The sequence below is a fragment of the Typha latifolia genome, chromosome 1, assembly GCF_019914945.1.
Source record: "Typha latifolia isolate L0001 chromosome 1, TyphaL0001v2, whole genome shotgun sequence".
NCBI classification, from domain to species: domain Eukaryota; kingdom Viridiplantae; phylum Streptophyta; class Magnoliopsida; order Poales; family Typhaceae; genus Typha; species Typha latifolia.
This window is the reverse complement of record NC_133086.1, coordinates 22,073,496-22,084,437: the sequence shown is the minus strand read 5'-3', so window position 1 is coordinate 22,084,437 and position 10,942 is coordinate 22,073,496. Positions and strand designations below refer to the sequence as shown.

General features: G+C 35.8%; 2 protein-coding genes across 3 annotated transcripts; one reads left to right on the top strand and one right to left on the bottom strand.

The window, feature by feature from the left end:
* The first annotated feature begins 239 nt into the window (after positions 1 to 239).
* Positions 240 to 4,043, top strand: LOC140782250 (chaperonin-like RBCX protein 1, chloroplastic). Of its 2 annotated transcripts, none has more exons than XM_073128736.1 (6): positions 240 to 467; positions 547 to 641; positions 3,178 to 3,289; positions 3,493 to 3,509; positions 3,600 to 3,662; positions 3,773 to 4,043. In XM_073128736.1, exons 1-6 carry the CDS (start codon positions 320 to 322, stop codon positions 3,848 to 3,850), a joined length of 513 nt encoding a protein of 170 aa, XP_072984837.1. In that variant the 5' UTR covers positions 240 to 319; the 3' UTR covers positions 3,851 to 4,043. The 2 variants fall into 2 exon arrangements, with proteins under 2 accessions (XP_072984837.1, XP_072984828.1); XM_073128727.1 differs by having other exon boundaries at positions 3,178 to 3,295.
* Positions 4,044 to 5,108: 1,065 nt separating this feature from the next.
* On the bottom strand, positions 5,109 to 8,159 carry LOC140787390 (endoglucanase 22-like). Its single transcript, XM_073136290.1, has 5 exons — positions 7,586 to 8,159; positions 7,242 to 7,454; positions 6,936 to 7,136; positions 6,578 to 6,832; positions 5,109 to 5,965 (listed from the first exon to the last, which is right to left on the bottom strand). The coding sequence occupies exons 1-5, from the start codon at positions 7,820 to 7,822 to the stop codon at positions 5,306 to 5,308; spliced, it is 1,566 nt and encodes a 521-aa protein (XP_072992391.1). The 5' UTR covers positions 7,823 to 8,159; the 3' UTR covers positions 5,109 to 5,305.
* Positions 8,160 to 10,942: the final 2,783 nt, after the last annotated feature.

The following is a 10,942-nucleotide window of genomic DNA, read 5'->3' as shown; positions in this document are numbered from 1 at the left end:
GGATGTGGCCTTCGATCTTGGCCATCCATTAAAGGTCTATCGTTATACTACATTGCCTCGTACTAGGGACTGACTACTTTCAATCTGGAAATCAAAAATAAAATTAAAAAAAAATAAAATTAAAAAAAAAATCCGTTTGCGATCATAATCCCAGCACGACTCTCATCGCGAAACGGACGGCGAATAATTCGGAAGTACCAGTCCACAAACGAGCGCAAATTTTAAAGCCCACGTAGGCCACATCTTCTTATTAGAGGAGCGATGGATAAAGAAGCAAGGGCTTAACGATGAGCACAGGTCGTGGATCGAAGCGAGGGAAATGGAGTGCATCACTTTGTCGCCTTCTCGTCTTCCACTCTCCTCGTTAGGCTCGCTCGGCGTGCGGATTAGACGAGACTCCTCGAGGGGGCAATCCAATCGATTTCTTGGCTTCCGATCCCCTCGCTGCAATAAGATGTTTGTTCCTGGTAATAGGATTAAACTAGATTTCATTTCGGTTTCCCGATGTTTATTCTCTATTGAATCTGGTTAAATTATCTGTGCTAGGTTTTGGAGAGGCGTCGCCGGAAGCGAAGGCGGCGAAGGGCCTCCAAGATTTCTTCACTTACGTCGCTGTAAAGATCGTCCTCGCCCAGCTTCAGGTTGGTTTCTCGCCATTAGAGTTTTAAGAGAGTTTACCCCCTTCTAGACTAAACCATATATTATCATTGAGAGAGTTCCATTTTTTTTCTTACACTAAAAGCTTTGATCTTTTAGTGTATAAGCCCCAAATGCTAATAAGGGGTTTATAGACAAGGGAAAGTTAACCTGCAAATAAGAAAGACTTGTGTACCAAGTAAATGAGTCCTAGGTTGTGTTAAAAAGACTTCAACAACATACAAACTACTCTCTTAGGAGTCAAAGAAAATCAAATTAATTATTAACTAGTGTGGTTTCTTAACATAATTTTAGAGCTCGTAGATTATATATGATAAATACTATGATCGTCCTTAATAATTAGATTGGATAATCGGTTAATTCTCCCATATAAATAGGTTATGATAGGCCAGCTCTAACACATTGAGTGCAATTCGTCCACATAAGAATTTGAACTTCCCTACCTCTTAGTTTTAGAATTATGACTCTAACCACTCGTGTTAGTGATTAGACTTATTATGATAGTTATTGAAAAATAAAGATAGGTAAGAGGTTTGAGCATATGGTCCTAGAAGACTACCTTTTCATTTGTCATACTTACTTTGGTATAAGCCGCCTTCTACTAGTAATTATAACTATTAATCACAATACTAGTATTGTAATACTTATCTCTCCTCTTATCTTTGATTCAATATTTTTTATATTTACCAATTATTATTATTTTAATCAATTATCATTCTAATCACTCTCTCTCCTCTCTCGTTGACCATCTATTACAAAGGTATTTTAGTTATTACCAAATATGATTTTAATTTTATGTCATATTAAATATATTTATTATATACTATACTAGTTTACAATGAAACACAATATTAACTTATACTAGAATAAACTTTCTTATAAAGTATTAAAATTATCATAGCTATAGTAGTATTAAACTTATTCTATATAAATGAACAAAGCTTTGAAAGCGTCATTTCATTAAAACATAATTGATTTCAATTAGGAATAGATTCTATTTTTAGGAAAATAATGAAAACAAATCCATCTGATTGTGTTATTTGGAGTTGGAACTCATTTCATTAAGAGCTTCAGAAGAAGGATATTACTTTTGAGATTTGAAAAAAAAAATTAAATATAGTGGCAAAAACAATTCCATCTAAATCTGACATCAAAACATCAAGTTTCATTACATACATAAAAATCCATCCACATCCACTGAAATCAAATGCTTGATACACATAGAAAGTGGAAGATATTTTGAAGAGCTCATCTACCAGTACTACAAAAAAATAAGCATTAGACACTAAGGGGATATAAGATCTGAACGAGGAACACCCAACATATTCAAATAAAACAAGCTGGTTAGCTTAAGCTTTCTTTAAATCTCGAGGGGATATTGAAGCAATATAGCTACAACCTATAAACAAAAAGAAAAAATGAATCACCACCCAATCAACCATGTGACCTGGTGGACACCAAAATCTATGACTGTAACCCTCGTAGGAGAGGAAAGAGAAAGGCGGGTAGCGGCGTGATGAACATCAATAGACTGAGAGGAGGCGGCACAACTAGCTTTTAAGAAGAGATGAAGTAGACCGAGGGGAGTCACCGGCAAGGGGCAACATGAGATGGGTGCAAAAGCAAAAAAAAAGGGGGAAATAAAAGGAGATAGAGATAGAGAGAGAGAGAGAGAGAGAGAGAGAGAGAGAGAGAGAGAGAGAGGCTGATAGGAGGGAGGGAGAATAGAGACTATGTCCTAGATGGCCATGACTATAGGCAGCCTCAACCACTGTGACTGTGGCTATGGAGGGCCTTACCACGGCAACCTCATTCAAGCAAAATAGGGAGGAAAGGGAGAAAAAAGAAGAAAATGAAAGAAAAGAAAAGGAGAAGGGAGGAGAGAGAGGATAAAGAGGACTAGAGAAAAGGGATGAGAAAGAGGAGGAGAGAAATACCTTGCAATGGAGGAAATAAAAACCTTGCTCTTATCCTAGCTGAGGCTAGGGGGAGGGGGGAGGGAGGAGCATGCTGGAAACAACTGGCGATAAGGAAGACCCACGGGAGAGAGAAGAAAGAAGCCGACACTATTACCCGAAAGATTAGTTAATTGAAATCTAATTACTTAAGGTACATCTGGGAATACTTTTAAGTTCAATTTAATTGATTTCATTTGGAGAGAATTCAATTCATTTCACACAAATAAATTCTGTTGTTTGGAGAGTAGTCAAATTAAAAATAATTTTTTTCCTATTACACCCATGAATTTTATTAAGAATAAAAACATCCAATGTATTTGAAATTCTACTTTCACTTAATTTGTTGTATAGAACCTTTCAATGAATTTGGATGTATTTCTGTGTATGTAATGAAATCCGATGATTTAAAGTAGGATTTGGATGGAATTCATTTGCAACAAAGTGTTCGTAGTTTCAAATTAGTTGGATTTGGTGAACCTAGGATTCCAAATCAAGTAAATTTCATTGATTTAGGATTAGTGTCTTTTATCTAACCATGCCCTGTTTCCCAAACTATGAACAGAGTTACAACGCTGAGGCTTACGAGGAGTTGATGGAGTTCACCAGCAACCACTCCTTGAAAGATGGGGACAAGTTCTGCAGAACATTGATGCGCCAATCTCCAAGACATAAAGGTTTAGGTAATCAGCTGGCATATAATAGAATGACAAATATATTCATATTATATGGTGCGAATGATAATAATTTTGATAAGATTTCTATATATATGCGCATTAATATTGTATTACTTTAGCATTTGTCATTACCATATCAATTTAAGTCCTGACCTATGTTTCTTATTCTCTTTTTGTTTCTTTTCTCTCTTCCCCTGCCACAGCTCTCCGAATCTTAGAGGTAACAGTGAATTATAAATCAGCAAAAAAGTTATTATCTTCTAAGTTAAATCTCAGCATCTTTTGAGCAATACCTTCAAATCGAATACAGGTACGTTCAGCATATAGCAAAACGGATTTCGAGTGGGAAAATCTCAAAAACCTGGCCTTTAAGGTTGGTGATCTTCTAATCTTTTGATATATATGTATATATATAAATATATTTTTAATCTTAGCTTATCTTGCTAGAAATTAAGATCTTTAGATATAAATTCTTTGTTGCAGATGGTTGATGAATCCAACACAAAGCTCATGAGGGAGTATGTCTTGGAAACCAGCCATTTAGAAAACGAGGAGCAATGACATATAATATGTACAGAAGAACTATGGGCATATGTATATGAATGTATAGAAAACGAGTAATATAAACATTTCAAAATATTGCATCTCAAAGAAAGAAACAATGGATCCATGTTTAACTCCATGTTTCCATGTCTGTAAATATATCACTTGAAAAAAATTATATTTTACCCTGGTATAACTATGTTTAAATTCACTTCACATCTTCACTTCCTATGTATAAAATTATAGATAATCATATGAGGTTTCGTATGTATCTAAAATAATACACATTGACTTCCATATAACAAAGATATATAACAGATGTATATTTTTATCATCTAAGATATGACTGAAATCTAAAATTATAAAGAGTTCAAATCCAAGATTAAAATAATATAATATTTTTTTAAGAAAAAAGTCTTTAAAATGGCCTACTCTAAACATTTGACTTCATCTAGATCTTTCGCTTGGCTATCATTGTCCACCTTCTTACGCAATGTTCCGGAGGAAAAATTCCATGCTCCAACCTTGTCTGTGACGTATTGGATGTGGTCTCCGTGGTTCAGGAATTTCGTCGAACACCATTCAAGGGCGAATTAACGCGAAGGAGAAGCTATTGGTTGCAGTGGCAAAAGAGCACATGGATGTTTGAATATTGATAGAAAGTTTTGCACGACTAATATAAACATTAGATTCCTCTCTTTAGAGTGAAGCAAGTAGATACGTTAAAAAATAAAGTAGGTTCGTTTTATATGATGGACAATCTCTAGAAATATCATATCTACTATATGATTGTGAAAAGACTTGCTAACAAACATAGAGTTTTTGGTCAAATTAGGCTGGTCTTAGAATTTTTTTTAATCAAAATTGTATTATTTCAAATTTAATAATTAAAAGAGTCTATTTTACTATAGCTATCAGGACTTTTAGATGGAAATACTAATAAATAATAGTATTTATATTTGTAAGTTAACAAAATATTTAGCGATTTATATATGTATTTTTTAAGCTTATCGATAATTTATTTAATATTCTTTTAATAAAATATTAATATATTTAGCTAAATTTATATATTTTTTCATTTGTCATACAAAAATGTTGATTAGATTAACATCTTATATATAAGAAGAAGACACTGAACTTGTTAATATTTTCTTTTCTTAGATAAAACATTGATTAATTTAGTATTTTACTAATAGTTACAATGAAACATATATTTTTAGTATTAAATTTGAAGTTGGGCAATTTTGATTGAAAAAAAAAATTGAAGGAGGGCTAATTTTTCCGCAACAAACATATATCTCTGTCCTCCTTTGTACTTTTATTCTTGTAGTAAAAGTACAATAAGTTTTACATGCCTCAATTTCTAATCACACAATAAAAAATTTCAACAACAAATGTAAAATTTAAAAGAAAAAAATAAATTACTCTACAAAGTATAACCTACTTTATAAGCTTTTCTATTTACATTTTTGTTTACGAAGAAGAAATTTGAGCCGGTAAATTTTGTATACGTTTGGTAGTTAACTGATGAAATTTTGCAAACACGCTGACCATCGGTGCGGTGTTATATGTACACGCCTCTGTCTGCATAAAATTCCACCTCTCGTCTCTAAACTTATCTCGACAATTAGGCCCTCCGATGATCGCTCCGACGACCACATTCGGGTTCGGCCCCTGCCGCCCGAACCAGTCGTCATATCCTTGGGTGCACCCAATGAACCCATTGTTCACCTTATGTGACACAATTGAGGCTCCTCTATGGTGCACATTTATGGGGTATTTGGGCCCATAGCCCACTAGATAGCTAAGGCCCATTGGGTTTGAGCCCAATATATAATCTGCTTGGGCTTTCGCTAGATCCAATAGCTCACTGGGCTGTACAGGCCCATCTGGGCACTGTAGCTCCTGCCGGGCGTCAGCCAAGTAGTCGGAGTAGGTGGCGAGGAGGAAGGCGGCACTCGAGACATACTGCATGTTGTTCCATTGGCGAATATAGAGCATCCCGCCTGGGCTGCGGTCGACGTTGCTGCCGTTATTCTTCCCTAGGCATGCACACAAGTAGTATTCCGCCTTGGTTTGGTACTGCTCCAAGAAGTGCCTGTGCTTTTCCGAGTGTTCTCCTTTCAATAGTAGCTGAAATTTAAAAAAAAAAAAAATTAGGAGTCTAAATTCCATAATTCGATCTCATATATATACAAAGTAATCTATATATATAGCTAGAATTAATTGTTTTAGCGTCGGTGGCATGCCATGAAACGAGACCAAACTAGTCATCTCATTATGTTGGCAAATTAAATGCTTGGTTACGTGGAGAAATAAAATAAAAATAAGAGTGGTGATATATTTCGTATGGTTTCCTTTTGAACAGCTGTTATGATAGCGAAACAAATATATAAGTCTCGAAGTTTGGTGTCCTACTATTGCATAAAGTTAGCTCCACATTTAGGTCTCTTTTAGAGTGGTCAGGTCTTAATCCCCCCCAAGACAAAGGCATGTTCACACCATTGATGCCTCAACTCGACTGTATGATTCTATTCTTCTTCTTCTTCTTCTTCTTCCTTTAAAATATATATATATATATATATATATATATATATATGACTTTGAACGGCTATTCTAAAGTCCCAAGTCTTAAAATTTAGCATCTGATCCTTCTCCCCAGTGCATCTAATACCTCTTATAATGTGTTATGGTCCTCTTAACATCCCAGCTGAACTATGTATATAACTATATAATTAATTTTACCTTGGAGGCTAAGATTTGGACGCCGGCGAACTTAACGTCCCAGCTGAACTCGGTGATTTCCCATCCAACTCCTCCAAATGATTCAGCTTTGTCGACAGCGTAATCCAAGTAATACTCCCTCCCAGTGGCTCTGTGGAGCCACAGCGCCGCCCACAGCAACTCATCCTTGTATCCACTCACTGATGCATAGTAACTCTTCACGGCATCTATGCTGCTATCGTACTTCCCTCTGTACTTATCCGCGAACTCGAATAACTGCAAGTAAAACACAGCCGATAACAATTAACGTACGTTTAGATTAGTTATAAGTCTAGATAGAATATATATGTATATTGTATAAGTAAGTTTTGTTACGTACCTGTTGTGCGTGATGCAACAGGAGGTGTGAGTAATGTGGGTTGGATTTCTTGAACACGATGGAGGCGGCTGCCATGGCGGCCGCCGTCTCGCCGGCGAGGTCGGATCCTGGGTTTTCTTTGTCGATTTTGTATGCCTGTCGTGACGTCGTCATGTCTTCCGGCCTTTGCCAGCAATAATGATCCGTATCCCCATCTCCTACCTGTAATGATATATATGTGATTAAATGATCGATGCAACTACTCATCTAGTAGTAAGAGTAGTTAATGATCAGCTCCAAAAGAAAAAGAAAAAGAAATTTTTTTACCTCGGCCCAGAGGACGTAAGGCTCCGTGTGTGCTTTGACGAAGTAATCCGTCCCCCACTTGATGGCCTCCAAGGCGTGCTGGTATTCGCCGGCGGCGGCGATATCGCCGCCGTACTCGATGACGCCCCATGACAGCATCGTGACGGTGAAGGCCATGGGAAGCCCGAACTTGACGTGGTCGCCGGCGTCGTAGTATCCTCCGACTAAATCCACCTGGAAAGTTGTGGAGAATATATCTCTTGATTAGAAAAGATGAAGATGAGAAGTTGAAAGAGATCTTTTTTTAAAAAAAAAAAAAAAAGAAGAAAAAAAGTTGCAAATTAAGAAGGATGACTGAGACTTACTCCTTGCTGCAGGCCGTCGGTGAGGCCGGAATGCCCGCGCCACGTGACGCGCTGGTTGTACGGTAGATGGCCGGAGCGTTGGGCTTCGAAGTAGAGAAGACTCTTGGAAAGCGCATCTTTGTAATCGATTGCTGCCACCGCCGGCGAGCTCCAAAGGAGGATCGCCATAACTAGCATCATTAATACACAATCACTGATCCTCGGATGCCAACTTTTGTTTCCTTTCCTTTCTCTCATCTCTCACACAACCACGGCAAAATTTAACGGCGACCGGACGACAAGGAAATTAAGGAAGAGGTTTTACTGCTAGCTTCTCACAAGCTCGTATATGGAGGGAAACAGAGGAAGAGAGACAGAGCTCCCTCTTTGCTTCCCCTTTCTATGCTCTCCTCTGCTCCTCTTTATTGCTTCCTTCCTTCCTTCCCTGTATTCAGGAACATCTTCTCAAGCAACTGGGAATAAGAGAAGTGGTCTTGTTTCCTCTAATTCTCAGAAACTTCCTATTGGGGTCTGAATGAATTGCGAGTTTGTTAGTCTATGAATGCAGCCCATTTGGAATAATAAATTTGAACACAGAGACTTATTCTCTCGGTTGGTGCATGGAATACCGAGTAAGAGGATTAAAAATAACTAATAAATAAAAATTAACTGCAAGGTCGATGGTGACTTCCTCTCTCTCTCTCTCTCCATAATCAAAGTGGAGAGTTTCTCAATGGGTAGGTAGGTACACCTGATCACATTGGATCGATCATTAATCGTTTTGACTAAGTTAAAAAGGTTAGTCCATCTCAATAATGCAAGAAAAGGGTTAAAAGAAGTAGAATTTTGGACTCGTTATGGTTAAGTTTGATTTTAATGGAAGATGCGTTGACCCAAAATTTAATTCATTTGGAACCTATATACAACCCCAAGGTTGAGTATTTTCACATTCTTTCCTTCCAAGATGGGAGACTAAAACCTCTTGTACTACTCCCCTTCTTGTGTGAGGTTTCGGATCAATTACTCCCTTTGACTCCAATCCATCTCTCACCTAAGTTTTATGCCTGATTCTTTTCTAGTTATTGCAAACCCATTCAATTCGAGTCCTATACCAAATAGCTCTCCTCTTGTCCTAATTCAAGTTTCGTGTGCTTAAACGAAGGATCATAAAACTGCTTAATTAGAGAATAGTTTAAGGATTACTGGAGCCATTAACTTTAATACCACTTGTCGGTGCTAATATGGAGTGGTAATCCAAAATTAGCCGAAAAGGTCTTACTATAACTATTGCAACGTATAGTCCAAGTGAGATGTTTGTCGAAAGTTAGTCACTTTCACTCTTGTTTTTGATTTGAAACGAGGGATTAAACTGGCCGCTTTCCACGTAATACTCAAATAGTTCGTAATTAAATAGAGGGGGAGAAATCAAACAGTATGTGACATTCAATTATTGCTATGTCGTAGTCTGAAAGAAAACGAACTACCAACGTAAAAGAGGAATAGTTAGAACGACGATAGGAGTCGTAATAGTAATTAGAGATTAATTAGAGCTACGTACCAACGTAAAGGTGTATGGAAAAAAAAGCATCTCAAATATTGATGATATTTAGAAGAAAAAAAAAGGATATTATCTCTTATATTTCATGCATACTAATTAACAACCTGCATATAAATTAATATTGTGACCACCATATTCTATATATGTTAGCAGCTTGCAGCTAACTCGATAGTACTACGTAATAACACTAAGCCAAAATCGATATTCCCTAAGGCCGCAAGTGATTATAAATGATAAAAATAAAAGATAAAATTATCCCTAAGCATTCACTGTCACCAACTTAGGAAATTAATGAGTTGATAAAATGGACCATATCGACCCATACACATTATTACGTTCTACTTCTAAATTAAAATATCTCAATGTACATCACGACAAATTAAGTTAGGTGTGAAATTACCATGATCATAATATTGTTATTAGTAATAGTGGTGCATACATAAACATTTACATATATTGTATGGCCCCACGAGTGCAAGAAAATTTAGTGGTTGTAGAGCAAAATCTTGAACTCGATCCAGTGGTGTGAATTTGGGGTTTGACTTGGCTAACATATTTCTTAATTGATTCTCTATGGCTGGATTGCATGCATGGAGATATCAGAATAATTTTTGTTTGGCGTACATGAAACGCGTTTGTTTGGTGTTTGACCAAAGGACTAAGAGAGAAAAAAAAAAAAAGACTAGAGGAGAAGGAATTGTTGAAATAAATATCAAGTCTTTCACACATGCACAACTATCTAGTTTCTTAATTCTAAGTTGTAAGTCTTTTGCATTCTTCTTCATCATGTTACATGGTCTTTATTTAACCATTATATATATATATATATATAGAGAGAGAGAGAGAGCAATCATGCGGTTTAGATTGTGAAATTATGTACCTATTTATGAGATTTTAATACCTTTTTAACCTATTAATTAGGAGAGATTTTGATAGATCATGAAATATCCTTGTCGATATTAAATTTTTTATTATTATATATCAGTTTTAATAAATTACGGAGAGTCTGAATTTATGATTCATGGATCGATAGGACCGAGTAGGAGTGAGAAAAAAGAGAGACTTCTTTGACAAAGATAGTGAAGCTTAACCTAACCTAATTAATAAGGTTAAACATGATATCTGAGGAAATTTGGACATCAATTGAATTTTGATGGGACTGTAGCAATTGTTGCCTCGGAAAGCGTGTATGTCACCTATCAGATTACAATTGTTATTTTCTTAACAATAATATATGTATAATAAGCATTTTATAAAATCTAACATTGACGGTCGTTCATCTCTGCTTTCATCGGCTATAAAATCTATTCTCCGTCTATCTCATCGTTCTTAGATTTTGATGCGTTCTTTTAACTTGTCTTGTTGTATGGTTTGCTCATTAATATTATTTTATTCTTTCTGTTAGGTTTGGTAATATTAAGTTTTTCAGCCATATGAAATTTATAGGCCCAATGAAACACGATGGAACCATAGGCTAACTCGAGACTCTTTTGCTCATGAAATCATCGAGATTGCTCGGTATTTGTATTTATTTATGTTATCGAGTTTGATGTTATGCTCTATTTATAATGCTATTTAAATTTATATTAATTATGAAGCTTATGTTAAAAAGTTGTCGCTCTACTATTTTTTTTCTTTTTAAGAATTATCCTATCGTTTTACATCTCTCATTATTATAACTTAGAAAAAATTATCACCTACAGACTTTCATTTAAAATAATAATAAAAAAAACATTGAGTTAGACAAAGATCCTTCAAAGAAATTATGGGTATTCACTGTTTGCAATAACAATAAATGTGCTAATAAGTTTGTATAAATA

Bases quoted from the DNA above. Each gene is read 5' to 3' on its own strand.
- LOC140782250 (XM_073128727.1), top strand. From the start codon at position 320: ATGGAGTGCATCACTTTGTCGCCTTCTCGTCTTCCACTCTCCTCGTTA. The intron at 468-546 runs GTAATAGGATTA...TATCTGTGCTAG, and splicing joins CAATAAGATGTTTGTTCCTG to GTTTTGGAGAGGCGTCGCCG. The intron at 642-3,177 runs GTTGGTTTCTCG...AACTATGAACAG, and splicing joins TCGTCCTCGCCCAGCTTCAG to AGTTACAACGCTGAGGCTTA.
- LOC140787390 (XM_073136290.1), bottom strand. From the start codon at position 7,822: ATGAGAGAAAGGAAAGGAAACAAAAGTTGGCATCCGAGGATCAGTGAT. The intron at 6,833-6,935 runs GTACGTAACAAA...TTTTACTTGCAG, and splicing joins TGTTGCATCACGCACAACAG to TTATTCGAGTTCGCGGATAA. The intron at 5,966-6,577 runs GTAAAATTAATT...TTTAAATTTCAG, and splicing joins TCCAAATCTTAGCCTCCAAG to CTACTATTGAAAGGAGAACA.